The 18,038-nt window shown below is 41.4% G+C and overlaps 1 protein-coding gene across 2 annotated transcripts in view; it reads left to right on the forward strand.

Annotated features, from left to right (window-relative positions):
• ITPR2 (inositol 1,4,5-trisphosphate receptor type 2) overlaps window positions 1-18,038 on the forward strand; it is a 530,755-nt gene that overhangs the window by 449,285 nt on the left and 63,432 nt on the right. Inside the window, exons 51-54 of one of the 2 annotated variants that reach the window (XM_032646410.1) lie at window positions 19-214; window positions 4,470-4,562; window positions 15,087-15,217; window positions 16,566-16,731. In XM_032646410.1, coding sequence (XP_032502301.1) covers window positions 19-214; window positions 4,470-4,562; window positions 15,087-15,217; window positions 16,566-16,731 — 586 coding nt within the window. The remainder of the gene's footprint in view (window positions 1-18; window positions 215-4,469; window positions 4,563-15,086; window positions 15,218-16,565; window positions 16,732-18,038) is intronic. The other variant, XM_032646411.1, reaches the window with a different exon arrangement.

Genomic DNA, 18,038 nt, shown 5'->3' on the forward strand with positions numbered 1-18,038 from the left:
TTCTCTTTGGTTTTGTAGCTTTTTGATTTAGTATATAGAGAAGAGACTCTGCTCAATGTCATAAAAAGTGTCACACGGAATGGCCGCTCCATTATTCTAACTGCAGTCCTCGCCCTCATCCTTGTCTACCTGTTTTCCATTATTGGATTCCTTTTTCTGAAGGATGACTTCACTATGGAGGTGGATAGGCTGAAAAACAGAACTCCCCTTACAGGTATTGCTGTTACCACTAAAGGAGCTTGCTCTGGTGGCGGCTCTGACTGGTACATCTCTTGCTAAGAGGATCACAGATGAATGATGATGGAGGCAATGTTTTCTTCTATTCCTTTGAAAACATTTTCTTGTTCACTAAGAGCTCATGAGTGTGAAATACCCCTATGCTGTATGTTAGCTGACAGTGTGCATAGGAAAATCTTCATACAAGAAACGTCACCTGAGCTCAGTCTCAGTACAGAAGTTTCAACAGTGTTGACTGTACTCCCGGGGACAGTTGACAATTTCAGCGCAGGGTAATAGCTTTGGGATTCTTTCTCTTGGGGGATGTCTCCCCCAAGAACTTCCAGCATCATTCACAACCATTATTTCATACATGTTTGCTCACAGTACATTATATTATACTTGAATAGTTGAAAAGCATAAATGCTTTGATTTGGAAACCATCAGATAGTCAGAAAATATGCTATAGAAAAATGCTCAAAATATTGTCATTAAGTGGCTCTGTCCGTGAATATGTGACTGTCAGAATTTCTGTATGATATTTATTTTTATTGTCTGACTGGTTAGACATCACCCATTTATACTCACTGTGATTCTTGTGGTATGAGAGGTGATTCTTTTCATCTCACTTTGGACTTTTTATATACTATGCTCCCTAATGGTTTCTTCTTTCCCCCTTTCCTACATTTTGTTGTTTTGGTTAAATTTTGTTCTTAAGTCTCTTTCCTCCTCTCCTGTTTTGCTGCATGGACATCGCAGTTCTGCACTTTGCTGGTAGTTTCTCTGGGTGATTCCACTGCCTATGGGTTGCAGAGACGGGAAACCACAAAACGACTCTCTCTTTCTTCAAACCATCAAATTTAAAAGTAGGATTTAATTAGTGGTGCTTTTAGAATATGGGACAATTAAGTGGCATTTAGATCTATTATTTAGTCTAAGTAATCAAGGCACGGAATAGAAACATCATATACATAGATGGAAAGTTATTAAACTTGAGACTGAATTTCAGACCTAGGTAGTAGTCTTTATTCACAGACACATGGTATATTTTTTGTTATGGCCTTTCTTTTTCTCCCTTAAATGTTACTTTGTCTAGAGTTTTATAGGTGTAAATATTTGGAGGAAAAGCTCATGTATATAAATACCCCCAAAACTCCACTTGTACTAAACTATCTGTGAATCATAAACTATCTGTTCTCAAAATTCTTTGTCTTAATTATTTACTAGGCATGATCACATTGAGTTATTCAGTACAGAGTGAGTCTGACACTGAAGCATCACAATTTCTGAATTCAAACGTGTACAGTTGTTATTGTTTTATGAATCTTGTAGTAAATAATTTTAATTGTGTCGTTTAAAAAGTAAATTAGTGTCCAGAGGAATGGATAAGGAAGATGTGGTACATACATACAATAGAATATTACTCATCCATAAAAAGGAACGAAATGGGGTCATTTGTAGAGATATAGATGGACCTAGAGGCTGTCATACAGAGTGAAGTAGGTCAGAAAGAGAAAAACAAATATTGTATATTAACACATATATGTGGAATCTGAAAAAATTGGTACAGGTAATCTTATTTACAAAGCTGAAATAGAGACACAGATGTCGAGAACAAACGTATGGATACCAAGGGGGATGGGGGTGGGGGATGAATTGGGAGATTGGGATTGACATATATATACTATTGATACTATGTATAAAATAGATAACTAATGAGAACCTACTGTATAGCACCGGGAACTCTACCCCGTGCTCTGTGGTGACCTAAATGAGAAGGAAATCCAAAAAAGAGGGGATACATGTGTACATATAGCTGATTCACTTTTCTGTACAGTATAAACTAACACAGTATTGTAAAGCAACTATACTCCAATAAAAAAAAGTAAGTTAGCGTCATTATATTATGAATACATTTTCTTTAGAAATATAAAAAAGTCTTCTTTCCTGTCTTTTACAAAATAGGAAGCACGAAAACTAAAATGTCAAGATCTTCACTAAAAATATTTATACATATTTATATAAAAAGTTGTTAAACAAGAGAAAGCATTTGTAAATACTATAAAATATGGCATACAAGAACAGCTAACAAAGTTAAACTCTTGATTCTTCATAGACTGAGAGTTTTTGTTTCATAGAGAGTGTATGTGGTACCATGCCCTGGAAGAAGCACTCATATTTTCATAACATTTTAAATTTAATTCCTAATACTATATATTATGTCTGTGGATGTGTAGCATAAAGTTTATTCTTTCAATTATTGAAAACTATTTTCTCCCAAAGTTGAGTGAAATTATCAAACATAGCACATCTAGGGAGCAAGTGAAATTGGGTACACAGTTCATCAGTGAATGTGAAGAAATCAGTGAACAAAGAGAGAAGGTTGAGGTTCTAGAGCTGAATGGCAGGTGCACCACAGATGGATATGAGAGCAGAGGACCAATAATTTGCTAATGGCCTTGGGAGTTTAGGACAATGCATATCCCACCTCTGACACCAGTGGAATCTGACTCTGTAGATGCAGGAGCCTGCACTTGACGGCGTTCAGGGGAATCCATGTCTTAGACAAGCCCAAGGAGTTGGCGGGAAGGTAGTGTTGACAAGCGGAGGTTCCAGTGTCTCTCCCACTGCCCCCTATTCCCCATCCTCAGTGCTGCCCTCCTGTTTCTACCCTCATTTCCTCTCCCCAGAGAACGGCAGAAACTTCCCAGGTGGCTTCCCCCCGCTCAGCCTCTCTTCTGCTTGTGCAAGTCATTCATTCCTACCACGGTTCTGATTCTGTGTCTTACGGGTTTGAAAACTTTGCTGGGCCCTGGGCTGGCTGTGGGATGCTTGGTTTAAAATCATTAGCCTAGAAGCTCTGCCTTGTCTGTGCCTTTGCTGGCCTCTGTACCTTTTGTCATAGGATTGTACCTGGGATTGCCCCCTTTTACCCTCTACCTCATCTTCCTGTGTGTAAATCCTGTCTCCTCTAGATGGATCCTTCTCCAAAAACCTTTGTTTTTTCCTTTCTAGAATTCACCTCTCCCTCTCTGAACGCACTACCTCACTTTATGCGTACCCCACTCCCTCCATTCAACTATAATTATGTCTGTACCTCTCTGTATTCCCTACTTGATTGTGGGTTCTCCAAGGCCCTGACTCCGAGTCCTCAGAGCTTAGCACGAAGTCAGTAAATATTAATTAAGGGAATGGCTCCTGGGGAACACTCAGGAACCCCACCTCTCTGACCACTTGATGCTCACTCCACCCCATGATATACCCGTCCTTTCTGCCATGCTGCCCCAGTCAGGGTGTGGGGAGGTAAAGTTTGCGGCTTCCCTTCCTCATGGACCCGAGCTCTCTCAGCTCCAGGGCTTGTGTTGGTGGCAACTCCGGGCCTGGTCTCTCTCCTCATCACATGTCCAAACTCCAGCCACCATTCCCCACTTCTGCCTTCGCCTCATCAAACAATCAGGCTAACCTTGGTGGGTGCTGCCCTGAAATGCACGTGAGTATTTCCTCAGTATATAAAAATGAACTCAATCCTCTCCCTCCACCTTCTGGACTTTCCTTGGTGGCTCCATGTGAAAAACAGATTTGAGAGGAACGAACCTCTTCATGTTGTATTTGTTACTAACAACAAAATTTGTAATATGATACTTGTTTTACACAGATAAGAAGGTTACTATTTACTTTTCTATCGGGGCCAGGGAGACAGGGGGTAAAGGTGGATCCTTGGGGACTAAGGAAGAAAAGATGCTGAACAGGGATCTGGCAGAAGATTCTTGCTTCCCTGAGATGTTTGATGGCCTGTTCCCGGGAACCCACAGTTTACCGTTAAGAGATGCCACCTCCTGCTTGCTCTAGCTCAGCCATGGGCACCAGTGGCTGAGAGCTCAGGGTTACCAGCTACACTGGGGGAACATGTTTCTGGCATTTCCAAGCCAGAGCCCTGAATGCATTTGGCCATGGGAACGTTGTTACACATGGTGGTTAGGGCCTGCAGTATTATTAGTAGTTTATCTCAGCCACTTTAGAAAGATAGAAAAGGCTTTTAGTGGGTTGGCCCATGCACCTATTCTCTATTTATAAAATTGATTCAGTAGGCAAGACTGTGTTCGGAATTCTACACTGACTTAACTAAAAACTTTAGGAACACAGCTAATTTGGAGTAATAGCACCTTTTATTTATGTGTCTTTGTAATGTGTCTGCTCATTTCTTGTCCCTTGCGTATTTGTCTCTATACCATGTCTCCATTGTGTGTTCTCAGGTAGCAATGCAGTTTCTGCTATGACTTTAACTTCAATCCTGGGAACATGTGAAAAGGACAACTGCTCACCCACAATACCAGCTTCAAATACAGGTCTGTAAAAAGGGCTTCAGGACAGCATGAACTCAATACTTCTGAAGTTATGTTTATTTGATTAAAGTTATTATAAGTTAGAGAGTTGCTCTAAAAATTTCATGGTGAGTTGAAAGAGAAGAATGAAGGGTAAAAGAACCTAAAAGTTTCAAACTAGAGAAAGGATTCTCATATCCGTCATTTTGTATCCTCACCCTGTTCCTTGCGTTATTTGTAATCATGAGAATTTATCAAATTTACCCTGTGGTACATGCTGCTAAAAATTCTGTCACCATATTGCAAAACCATACCACACTAAGCAAGACCCTTTCCACTGTATAGCCTTTAACTAAGAATATCTTGCCTTTAACAGAAGAATCCATCCTTTAACAAAGAATGGAAAAGCATGGGTTTAGAACTCAAAAAGCTTGGTTATAATCCCTGACCTGCCACTTTCTAGGTCTATGTCTTGCATATGTTATGCAAATTTCCTGGACCTTGTTCAGATGGCTTGTCCTGAAAGAGAGGGAGGAAGGAAGGAAGGGAGGGAGGGAGGGAGAGAGGGAGATCTATCTAGGTACATAGGTAGGCAGATAGATAGATAGATAGATAGATAGATAGATAGGGCATATGATACTTTCCCTGCCTCCAAAGGAACAAATGGAACCATGCATATAAAAAGAATTTTTTAAACTCTAATCTGTTGTCGAAGGATGTGGCAGGAATTTGGAAACTATGGCATGTGTGAAATTTAATGAACTGTAGAAGGAATTAGTGATCTGTTTCCAGAAGCAGCAAAGATTTAGGGAGCATTTAGATATTTCAAGAGTTCTGTGTATAAAAAAGGAATAGATTTAGTCTCTGTTATGTCTACAGAGGGCAAAATCAGACTCAGAGAAAATGAGGGAAGCAAGAGTTAAGCACAGCGTAAGGATGGATTTCCCCACTTCCATCTGGAAGCACATTGTTTGGTCATAATGATAGAGCCTTTTTCCCCAAGTTGCCTTTTGCCTTAAGATGCTGGACTGTTGCTTGAAGTCCAACAAAAACAGACAGTCTCTTCTACTGACTAAATGCTCTATGACTTAAAGGGAGAATTAAACACATGCATATGTTCCATTTCCACGTCCCAGCAGCTCAGGCACTGTAAACAGCTGCCACTCAGACTTCTTTCCCCCCTGACCTCCTGGGTACCCAGTTCAGGCCTATAAACCACAAACCAGCTCCTTCTCTACTTGTGTAGGTTTGCTGTGCTCTGAAGTTTCTAAAATCCCATTACATGCATCCCCTGGCTTATATACCTCCAATTTCTTCAGCTTCCTCACATATTACAGCGATGACTCTTCATGTAACACTCCAAGGCAAGAAGTTGAGTGGTGTGACCATGTTTAGGATGGTGCAGTTTGCAGTCACACCACACGCTTGACCCATATTTGACTGACTCTTGGCTAAAATGCCGTTCTTCACTGGTTCAGCTGTCAAGCCATAATGCCTACTCTGTGCTCACATAATTGGGAGTTTGGGATTTCAAGTATAAAACCATGCATTTATGTCTATCTTTCTGCCAACCCATAATCCCAGGTTGTCCCAGTTTGTCCTGTTGAATAGAGGAGGGACTTCTTGACAGATGATCTCTAGGTTTCAGGTCCCTTCCAGTGCTCACGTGCCATGAGGCTCATGGTATCTTTATGGATCCTGATTCTATTAAGCAGAATATTCGTTCTCTCTCACGTCATCCTCAAGTTTGATAAGCTCTAGAACACGGGTTGGCAAACCTGGGCCGTGGGGAAATATGAATTGTCACTTGTTTCTGTACACCCCTCGGGCTAAGAATGGTTGCAGCTTTTTTTTAAGTTTTTTTTTTTTCTTTAATGAAAAAGATGCAATGGAGACTGTATGTGACCCACAAAGCCTAAAATATTTACCATCTGGCTCTTAACAGAAAAAAAAATTTTGCCAACCTCAAAAGATTTTCATTAAAGGTGCTAGAAATGCTACATGGGGACAGTGCTAAGGACAGAGTCCTTTGGTGTGTGGCCACCAGAAACGTGCTTTCAGATTAACATAGTCATTTTTGTGCATTATTCACCCACAAAGAAATCTGCCTTAAATAAACTACCATTTATCCCATGTTCCTCCTTCTTTTAAAAAATATCTCATGAGGCTCCTTCTCAAAGCCTCCTTGCCAAAGCCCAGATACATAATGTTTGCCAATATTCCCAATGTGAAGTTCGTCTGAACCCATACTGGCTTCTCTTGATCCTGACTCCTTCCCGCACTATCCCTTTAATGACGTATCTTATCTGGGGGAGCAGATCAATCTCATTTGTCAGCGGTTTGCAGAATTTGTCATAATCTCAACTTCAGATCTGCAGACGTTTTACTCTTCCCATTTTCCACAATTCAAAAAATCACAGAGAGCTATTTCAAAAACTCAGACATAGTTTAAGTAGCTGGCTAGATTTAAATAGCTCTTAGGATCTGTTGGCCACCTTGAGCATCAATTTATTGTTATAAGTACTTATCTCTTTTAATTCAACATTCTTTCTCTGTGACAGAGTATGAAAAAGAGTATGTTAAAAAATTTACTTCCTTGTTAGCATGAGCATTTTAACAACATGGTCCCAAGTAGAGTAACCCTATTTCTGCCTTGCTCTTCTAAAAATTATTTCCTTTTTTTAAAAAACAAATACACTGGGCTTCCCTGGTGGCGCAGTGGTTGAGAGTCCGCCTGCCGATGCAGGGGACACGGGTTCGTGCCCCGGTCTGGGCAGATCCCACATGCCGCGGAGTGGCTGGGCCCGTGAGCCATGGCCGCTGGGCCTGCGCGTCCGGAAGCTGTGCTCCGCAACGGGAGAGGCCTCAACAGTGAGAAGCCCGCGTACCGCAAAAAAAAAAAAACCAAATAACACTGTAACAGTGGTTTGATTTTAAGAGCAAAATATTGGTTTGCCAGTGAACCAAAAACAAAGCTAGTGTTCCTCCTGCCGGAGTCTATAAAGGCGGCTGACCCAGGGCCCCAGCACAGCAGCTGAGCCAGCAGTGCTCATCCAGCCCTAAGGTACAGTGAGGATGCTGCTGAAGCCCCCTCTCCGAGAATGAGATCCTCTCGGTCATACACGTATGGACACATCCCAGGATGTTGCCGCCCAACCCTGTGCAAGTCTGCAAAGCTTAGGCTTTATAGAATTTCCCAGGCATTGTTGTAGATGCTCAACCAGGTATTCTAGTGTCATTGTTTCATACAGTCTTACTCATGGTGACATTTTGATCTTGACATTTAACAGAATGAAGTGAGTGTTTTTGTAAAATAGGAATTTAGTTAAGTCAGATCAGTACAGATCCTCAACGATGATGACGATGGTGATATTAATAATTATAAAAACTCTGTGTATTCATTCATTCATACAGCAATATTTGTTGAGCCTCTACTGTGGGCCAGCTGCCATATTCAAGACAGCGTTGAGTAAAGAAATAACCCTGGACATTATGAAACTATAAAATAGTGAGGGAAGCATAAAAAGTTACAAAATACGTGACTGCAAATGGTGCTATGATAGGTAATCACAAGAGAGCCTAGCTGTAGATAAACAGAGAGGCCCTTCTGGGGAGGGATTCTTTAAACTGAGACTTGGAGGGTGAAAGGCCAAGAGAAAGAAGGAGCCGTTCTGAGCCCAGGGAACAGCATGAGTGAAGGCCCTGAAGCATGTCCAAGGATAGATAGATTCTGCTAACTATCCTCATATTATAGGTAAAAACACTGAAGGACAGAGACATTACCTTCACAGCTAGTAAATCTAGATCTCTGATTCCAAGGACTGTGCTCCAACCTTCTAAATTTTATTGCCTCCTAATTAAAGGACTAATCTCTATAAATTATTTCTTTCCTAACCAAAATCTAGAGATGGTTAAAATTCTGCCTAATATTGCCTTCCTCATAGAATGCTTGGATAGATGTTCGTTATGCGTATTGTCTCCTGAAGGCAATTTCTTAAAAAAAAAGTAAATCTTCTCTATTATGTATTTATCAACTGGAGTTGATTCTCTCCTCTCTTCTCCAGACATTTGACAATGTCTGGAGACATTTTTGGTTGTCATAATTCTGGGAGGAGTTTTACTAGCATCTAGCAAACGAGTAGGGGCCAGGGATGCTGCTAAACATCTCACAATGCAGAGGACAACTCCCCCCCAACCAAGAATTATTCAGCCCCAAATGTCTACAGTGTTGAGGCTGAGAAAGTCTGTTCTGTCACAGGGTCTGTTTGGATATTGGTTTATACCTCCGAATGCAAACGCATTACGAATGCAAACGCATTAAAGACTTCCCATAATACTGCTATCACCCGTCATTTTCACCTAATACATTACACAAAGAACAGAACTTCCCTTTTCTCTATGGACAAAAGAGGACAATTCTTCCAGTTGTATTGCCCCAGGGGCAAAGTCTGCATTTTTTTTTTTAGACTGACCTGAACTGGGAGCTGTGGGTATGATTTTGCAGGGAAAGCTCCCAGAGTAAGGAGGAAAGAATCCTGGAGGGATTTCAGCACTGAAGGTGTGACAGAGACACTGGTGGGATCCAGAGATGGTGGCAGTAGCTTTTCACGATTAGGGATCATTTGTAAATCAGTATTAAAAGCTACAGGAAAGTCTGTATTAATCTGCTCTTTCTTCTGTGACCTTCTTACATTTGACATGGTAAATGATAAAATCCATTTGATTGAAAACTCTGCGGATCTGACCTTGTAACCCCTGCCACCTTTAAATCTTGGCCACGTGTGTCTAACTGCAAAAGTAGAATGAAAGCCAGAACCTGGTGTTTGTGGGGCAGCTTGTGTTGCTTAGATGTAAAAATAACTTTGCTGTGTCTAAGACCAGGATGAAATTTTTTTTTAATTTACTTATTTTATTTACATTTTATTTTTTGGCTGCATTGGGTCTTCGTTGCTGCGTGCGGGTGAGCGGGGGCTACTCTTTATTGTGGTGTGCGGGCCTCTCATTGCGATGGCTTCTCTTGTTGCTGAGCACGGGCTCTAGGCTCACAGGCTCCATAGTTGTGGCACACGGGCTTAGTTGCTCCATGGCATGTGGGATCTTCCCGGACCAGGGCTCGAACCCGTGTCCCCTGCATTGGCAGGCGGATTCTTAACCACTGCGCCACCAGGGAAGCCCCAGGATGAAATTTGAATTTGCAATCCCTAGCGTGCATTTGTGAAGGCCTTGGTTTGTTACCTAGTGGACAGCAGGTCCGCATTACAGAAGGCCCAGACACGCGCAGTAGCATGATAACAAGCCTCGGGGAGTGGAAGGCTGAGCAGCCAGCTGCTGCGGAGGCTCCGTAGGTGCGGATAGAGTCATCCTCCCAGAGGCAGCGAATTCTCATGGCAACTGGCAACTGACTGCAGTTGAATAAAAAAGCAGAAATCTTTTATTTCATTTGCTGCAGACCTCCCTGACTTCCTAGACAAAAATGTTCTCCTAAAAAAAAAACCCAAAACTGATTTTTTAGAAAAGTAAGGAGTTTTTGAGGCAAAAAAATTACTTGCAGTTATTTTCTAAGTAAAAATCATTTGAATGTACAGGATAAAAGAGGTTTACAGATGTCCGACATTTATGAGTTATTCAAATTGAATATATTTTGGTATTTTACTTTAGTAAAAAAGATTGAGGTATAGCAGAACCGGTCAGTCTTTATGTCACACTACCTTTGACTTCCTACTGGGTGCCCCGTGTTTTTAATTTTTTTTTCCTAACGTTTTTTAAAATCAGCAATTCCATATTGAGGTGATTGTGATTAAAGGTTAAGGCCAAGAAACAAGAGGTTCTCAGTTGTACTCAGAATTTCAAATATGTCTCAATGACAATCTATTGCTTCTAAGAAACCATTAAAAAAGGAATTAATTGTTAAAGCAGAAAAAAATGACATTAATAAATACTTTTATTTATGCATGTCCAGAAAAATTTATAGACTAACACCTCAGATCGGGGGAAGTATTTCAGAGTCAATAGAATATATTTTTATTCCTTTCCTCATATGAGACACCCCTATTATGAACTAAGAAAAAATCCTTTCTAATACTCCTAAACTGAAAATGAGGATAATTTAACCTCATATTGTTTAAGTATAGAATTTGTTGGTTATATTAAAACTATAACTTTGCATGAGATTTGACAGCCATCTATCAATAATAATGCTAATTATGATAGTTGGAATTTATTACACCCCTAAATATATGCCAAGCAATGTTCTAAGTTCTTTACGTGAATATACTTAGTTCTTTTAAAATGTCTTCACATTAAAGTCTATTTCCACTAATTCTTCCTTTTTGCATGCAAACAAGGACGTGTCCTCTCACTTCTTTTATAACCACCTCTGTTTTCATCCTTACCCCCTTGCCACCATTAGCTAGATCATTATTCTTGCACCTGAAATCTTTTCCTTGCTACCATCTGTTCTCTTTCTTCTTATATACACTCTTGGGTCCTAACTGAACCTTTTTCTGCATTCTCTTATCCCCCCAAACTAATATCCTCTTAATCTCCTTCCTTTCAGTACTGAATTCTTCTATAAAACAATTGACCTACACTCTCTCCTTCAATTTCTGAATCAACCATCTTCTCTTAAACTATTTGCCATCTTCCTATGACATCTTCCTATGCTTTTCCTGATGACCTAATTGTTAAATCCAGTGACCTTTTCTTGTTTCTCATTGCCTTTGACCCTTCTGTAGCTGATGTTTTTTGATACTCTCTTCATCTTTAAATTATTGTCTTCCTTAATTCTGGATCACAGTACTCTCCCAGCTCTTGTCCTCTCTAGCCTTTTAAAAGTCTTCTTGTCCAATAAACGTAAAAATCATCTGAGATTCTTTCCTTGTCTTTATCAAAGCCCCGGCATCCAGTTCTTCCTTCCAGATGGTCTGTTTCTGTGGTTTAGTGAGACCATCCTTTCCCAGGTCACCGCTGGCTGGAAGCTTCAGTCTGATACTTCACGTTGCCGTCTCCTTCATACCAAGTCCCGTCAGCTCCCGATCTTTCATCCTTTCCATTCTCACAGCCATTACTCTGGTTGAGGCTCATAGCACATCATGCCTGAATTATTGCAGCTGCCTCCTAAGTTGTCTTTCTACCTCCAATTATTCTCTCCTCCTCAATTTACCCACTATATCACCACTAGGCTACTTGTCAGAAATCACTGCTTTGAATATGTCCTTCCCTACCCACAACTCAAGGTGTCCACGATGCTCCGTTACGTGCCAACTAAAATCCAAACTCCCTAGAGCTTTTCAGAGAGCTGCCAGTTTATCTCCAGCCATATCTTACACTCCTCTACATACTGGTATTATTGGCTCTTCATCATATAAGCAATTTTTTTAACTCCGGGGCTCTCTGCCTGTGCCATGTGAAATGCCTATCTACTGCTGTCTTAGTCCATTGAGGGACTCCCCTCTCATTATCCTTAGTATTAAAAGTTCTCTCTCTATTCTGATCTCTTTGCACCGCTCTTGTGGCTTTTATTGTGTGTTAATTTGTCTTGTTATTTAAGTTCATGTTTTATCTCATACTGCTTTGCCAACTAGATGCTAAATCACCTTTCTTCTGTTTAAAATTCTCCAGTGACTCCCCATAGCTTTCAGGGTAAAGTTTAAACCCTTCAGCTTGGTGTATGATTCTCTCCATAATCTGGCCCTACCTACTTCTCTTCTTACAGCTCCTGCACTCATCTGCATATCCCAGAGGCCCTGGCATCCCAATCCACCTGCCATTCCCCAGACACTCCAGATGTGTTTTCATGCCTGTTTGCCTTCACTCATCCCATTTTATCTGCCTGGAATGTCTTCACTGATCTTACTGGCCAACCATGCCCTCTTTCAGTATTCAGCCCAGGTGCCCCCTCCTTTAGGATGCTACCCCCGACACCCCAGCCCATGAGATGCTCATCCATCCTGCCTCCTTAGTACCCATGGTACTGCACTGCCTTTGTTCATCTACCACCCACATTTCCTAGGGGACCATAAGTTTCATGGGGGCTGCAGCACTTTCATCTCCCCACTTGTATTTCTAGCACCTAATGCAAGGGCTCTTGATATACTGAAATGAAGCAGGTTTGGCATGAGGAGAGCTGCTTATGTAGATAGGTCTCCACAGGGTGGCATTTATTTAGGTGAATTCATCCTGACTCAGGGCCTGGCTCTCAGCCTGAAGGCCTGGGAACTTGGCTTAACATATTATGAGTAGATCCATCTCACAAAGGTAAAACCTTATTAACCAAGCTCCTAGAGGCTACTGTGTAAAACTGGCATGCCCAAGCACTAGTTATGGAGTGAGTGGACTGGACTATGGCTGACATTGACCCTGACCTGGGCACTCTCCCGCTGTTTACATTGTCACACAGAAAGCCAATTCTCTTTATGTATTTGCAGCCAATCTATTTTATTTCACAATGGCTAATCATGTGAATTGTGTGTGGATTTTACTAGCTCACCTCTTATTAAAGAGCAAACAACCTCACTTCTGAATTAGTGGGGAGAGATGGGAGCACTTTCCTGTAGCTTCCATCAACTGATTAATCTGGCACTTAATCAGTCTTTAGTAAACATTGGTGTCATATGACCAGGTAGTTGCTGATTAAATAAACGAATGCAGATCCTGCCACTGGATAGAAGATTGATTGAACATCTAACCGTGGCAAAGTAGTATATAGACATACTGCACGTGACTGCATTGCTGGAAAACCATATATCTCTTCAAAAATTCCTTTAACTCTCATACACATTTCTGACTATTTTCTTCGCATTCTTCCTAGCCAGCACCACCACCAGGTGTCGGGGACCTAACCAAGCACTGTGCAGACTGCGCTTTCTCACTGTCTGCTCTGCCTTTCTTGCCTCTTCTGCTGTTCTGACAGCTGGCACCACAAGCTTTACTTCTTCCTCCTTTCTCCTGTCTCCAAACGCGGTTTTATTTCTTCTACTTTCTAAGTCAGAATGTGCCTTGGTGCTCACCTCTACGGGAAGTGGTCCAGCACAGACTCTGCTGGTATCTTTTTTTTTTTTTTTTTTTTTTTTTTTTTTTTTTTTTGCGGTACGCGGGCCTCTCACTGCTGTGGCCTCTCCCGCCGCGGAGCAACAGGCTCCGGACGCGCAGGCTCAGCGGCCATGGCTCACGGACCCAGCCGCTCCGCGGCACGTGGGATCCTCCCACACCGGGGCACGAACCCGTGTCCCCTGCATCGGCAGGCGGACTCTCAACCACTGCGCCACCAGGGAAGCCCCTCTGCTGGTATCTTTGATGCTGCATTTGATGCTTGCCCATCTCTGACTTCCACCCTCGTCTTGAGGAGTATGTTTTAGAAAGAAGCAGCTCTGAATAAAGGGAAAATGCCGATCCCTCGTCCATGTGATGTTGAAGTCAGCTTACAAGAAGAAAATCAACCTTTTCATAACAAAGTACCAGACAGGCTATTTGTAGTGGATCAGGTACACAAAATTATCAAGAGAAGGGTTCTCTTTCTTTTTCCTTTGGTGGTGGTTGTTTTTACATTCACACCGTGACATGCAGACTGGCTACACCATTCCAAAATTCAGTGCCACTATGGTTCTTTAATCTTGTCACAAGAAAAGTACATTTCTGCTCACTTAATTTAGGAAATCCTGATTCTAGTATCCAATTTGGTGTGAATTTTTTATTATTTTAAATGACTGAGAGATTACTACCATATTTGGTAACTTTATCTTTAAACAAAATAAGACTAGGAATTTTTCTGCACGTGATATTTTTTATCTCTCTCCGTTTGTCCCTAAATATTTTCACATAAACACATTCACATAAAATAAATTATTTACATGAAATAAATTGTTTACATAAATGCATCGTGCTTCTTATCTGTAGCTCCATGCTGGTCATTCAGAAAGCTTAGACACTTACTAAAGAAATGAAATAGCATTTGCCCCAATTTGTGAGCCCTTAACTTACTATGGGTATGCCAATCTCTGTACAAAGTGTTTTACATACCTTAAATATAATCCTTAAATAACCCTCTGGAGGGTTTAGTCCTTAAACAGACCCCCCCCACACCCATTTTACAGATGAGGACGTTGAGATTAAGTAACTTGCCCAAGTCCCAGTTCTGGAACAGAGTAGAATTTAAAGCTGGGTTCACCTAGCTTCCTTGTACAAGCTCTTTCCCCCCCCCCCAATACTTTTGCTTCCTGGGTGAGTTAACTGTGTTTTCAGAAGGTCTCACTGAAATCTCCCCACATCACGACAATGCACAATGAATATTAGCTTTCTTATATTCTGTCCTTTTCATTCTGTCATTTTCCACCGATGGAAGAAAAAATGATTTGGGAGTATTATATGCGTGCTTTATGAGTCTGTGTCAGTCACGGGCTTTACGGGCTGCCGCATGGAAAATAATGTGTTATATCCCTTCAGAAAACTGTGTCCTGACACAGTTATAAAGAAATAGATCTTTGACAGTACATAAGAGTGTGTTTTAAAAGCATGAGGTTGCTGTACTGTTTGACTTGTTTGTTTTTGTAGCTGCTGAGGAATATGAAGATGGAATTGAAAGAACGTGTGACACCCTCCTTATGTGCATTGTGACTGTCCTGAACCAGGGCCTCAGGAACGGCGGCGGCGTGGGAGATGTGCTGAGAAGACCCTCAAAAGAAGTAAAAGCTGGAGAAAAATGGTTTTTCAAGAAGCACATGATCTTGTTTTAACCTTTCTTAACAGCATTTACAATATGGTTTTTGTTTTCAGGGTACTGTATGTTATGTTGTTTGCTTTAACAGTATCACGGTGGCCATTGAAACCAATTCGTTGTATACTGGGATTACATAGAAACAGCTAATGTGCTAGAAATCTATGTATGTTAGTAGGGTCATGAACTCTGTACACCTTTGAACTGTGGACAGAATTATATTCGACTATATATATTTCGACTATAGTCTTTATGGAGGAGTTGATTGTTATGTAAATAACAGAAACCAGGCTGCCTTTTGTCTATCAGGTTTCTCGGGCATGAAGATTTACTCTTTGCCTCTGAATAGGAACAGCCTCTATTATTTATCGATGAGGAATATCAAATCTGAACAAATTCTAACAGGATTTCGTATATTCAAATGGCAAGGCTGAAAAATTTCTCATTGGATACAAGGTCTCAAGGGCCACGCTGGGAGCTTGAATAATCTCAGTCCTCCAACAGGCCAGCCGTATCACGTTGTCCGTTCATCTCATGTTTCCTCATCTATGAAACATCTAGGCTATCTGATCTCTAATGTGTATTTTAATACCATTTGTCAAGTAGAAATAAGCCTGAGTTGAATGTACTTAACTCTATAAGGCCAAGAACAAAATCGACTCCAGAAATGGACGGATCATTAGATCCTCCTCGAATCTCTGATCTCTGACCTTCGGGTCTGGTATTTGTCTACCTTTTGTGCAGCTTCTGGGATAGGGGCCCACTGCACCAAAATGCATTTAGCACAATGACATGTAAAGTGGTTTTTAATACACAGTAAGTCCCTCCCTTGGAGAGGAAAAGTGCAAGTCCTAGGGAATGGGAGGGGTCTGGGAACAGACTGGAAAGTTTTCCTCACAACACTTAAAGAAAACGAAGATCGGGGCTTCCCTGGTGGCGCAGTGGTTGAGAGTCTGCCTGCCGATGCAGGGGACACGGGTCCGTGCCCTGGTCCGGGAGGATCCCACATGCCGCGGAGCGGCTGGGCCCGTGAGCCATGGCCGCTGAGCCTGCGCGTCCGGAGCCTGTGCTTTGCAATGGGAGAGGCCACAGAAGTGAGAGACCCGTGTACCGAAAAAAACAAAAAAAAAAAGAAAACGAAGATAGAAAGTGGGTCTTATTTTTCCAACTTGGAATACTATTCATATTTAGCAAACAATGATTGAATATATACTTTCTGCTAGACGATATGCTCAATCAACATGCCTCGAAAATATGTGTATATGTATATATACACGATGGGCTTTTTTTTAATGTTCTAAAATTTTTTATTTCAGGAACCCTTGTTTGCTGCCCGAGTGGTGTATGACCTTCTTTTTTATTTCATTGTCATCATTATCGTTCTTAACTTGATTTTTGGGGTTATCATTGATACTTTTGCGGATCTCAGAAGTGAAAAACAGAAAAAAGAAGAAATTCTAAAGACAACCTGCTTCATCTGTGGTAAGTGTTCTCCAGATACTATAATAATAGAGAAAGAAACTGCCCAGTAGAAAGGAGGGACTAGAATGATTTTTGTTTGCCATGCTTTGGGAAAAATTATTTCAAAATGAAAGCTGGACAAAATTCAGATGATGTAACTGAGAGTTGGACTGGGATACTCTGCTTCCAGAAAAAGCAGAAGAATTACATCCCAAAGCTAACTCGCCATTATTTCTGCAATTTGTGTGATTCTCTGACTATAGTATGTGTTACAAAATACCAAAAGGTTCCACCAACTGGCAAACAGATTTTTAATCACAATAACATATTGATTAAACAATAGAATGATTTTTATTGTATTTTGTTAGGTTATGGATCCAATATGCAGCAGCTTGAACTTCTACTCACTGGCAGCACTTCGGTTTTGATTCTGAACTGTCCTCCTCTTCTTCTATCGTTAGCTCTCTCAGGCCCACCCAACCTCCTCTTTGTCCTCATTATTTCCTTTGGCTCTATCCTCTGCTTCATAGACCTTAGCCCTTTCTGGCTTTAGTCGTCTCTGTAGCTGGCTTAGTCGCCCTAGGATCCTTCCCCCTCCTTGAATAATCACCGACTCCTGGTGATACTCACCATCTATTTTTCCACGTCAAGCTGAAGAATCTTTTTGATAAAAGTCACGAAACAAACATAAGGGCCTCACTACGATGTTTATTCTATATAACTTAAACTGGACCCGCAATAAATCCCCTTCCTTCCTTGGTTCACCTTTTATCAACTGTCTCATTTCCCTGAATGGTTCTTCCAAGCCTTTCCAGCATCCCTCCAACAGGTGGGAGTATGCCAGATATTAACCTGTGATCATGAGCTCTATTCCAAGAAAACAAACACAAATTAGACATGCCCTTCGGGGTGTCCACAATCTGTTGTGGAATACAGACACAGTAAATATCAGTGCTATCTAATGCATTAAGGGAAATGATGGAGAAGTTTACAGGTTGTTAACGTCTCGTTGGGTTGTGTTAGGGGGCCGCCGAGGAAGAGTCAAGAAAGGTTTCTTAGAAGAAATGGTGGTGGAGCTGATGGTAAAAGATGGAATGGAGGGACTTGCCTGGTAGTCCAGTGGTTAAGACTCCACGCTGCCAATGCAGGGGGCACGGGTTCGATCCCTGGTTGGGGAACTAATATCCTGCATGCCACATGGCGCGGCCAAAAAAAAAAAAAAAGAAAGGAGAGAGCCATATCCAAGTGGGCAGAAGCAGAGTGGCCAGCAGAAGGAGAGGCGTGGAGGGGTGAACAGCATGAGTAGAGTCTTCATTTCCTGTAAACAG

Source organism: Phocoena sinus, chromosome 10, assembly GCF_008692025.1.
Source record: "Phocoena sinus isolate mPhoSin1 chromosome 10, mPhoSin1.pri, whole genome shotgun sequence".
Classification (NCBI taxonomy): domain Eukaryota; kingdom Metazoa; phylum Chordata; class Mammalia; order Artiodactyla; family Phocoenidae; genus Phocoena; species Phocoena sinus.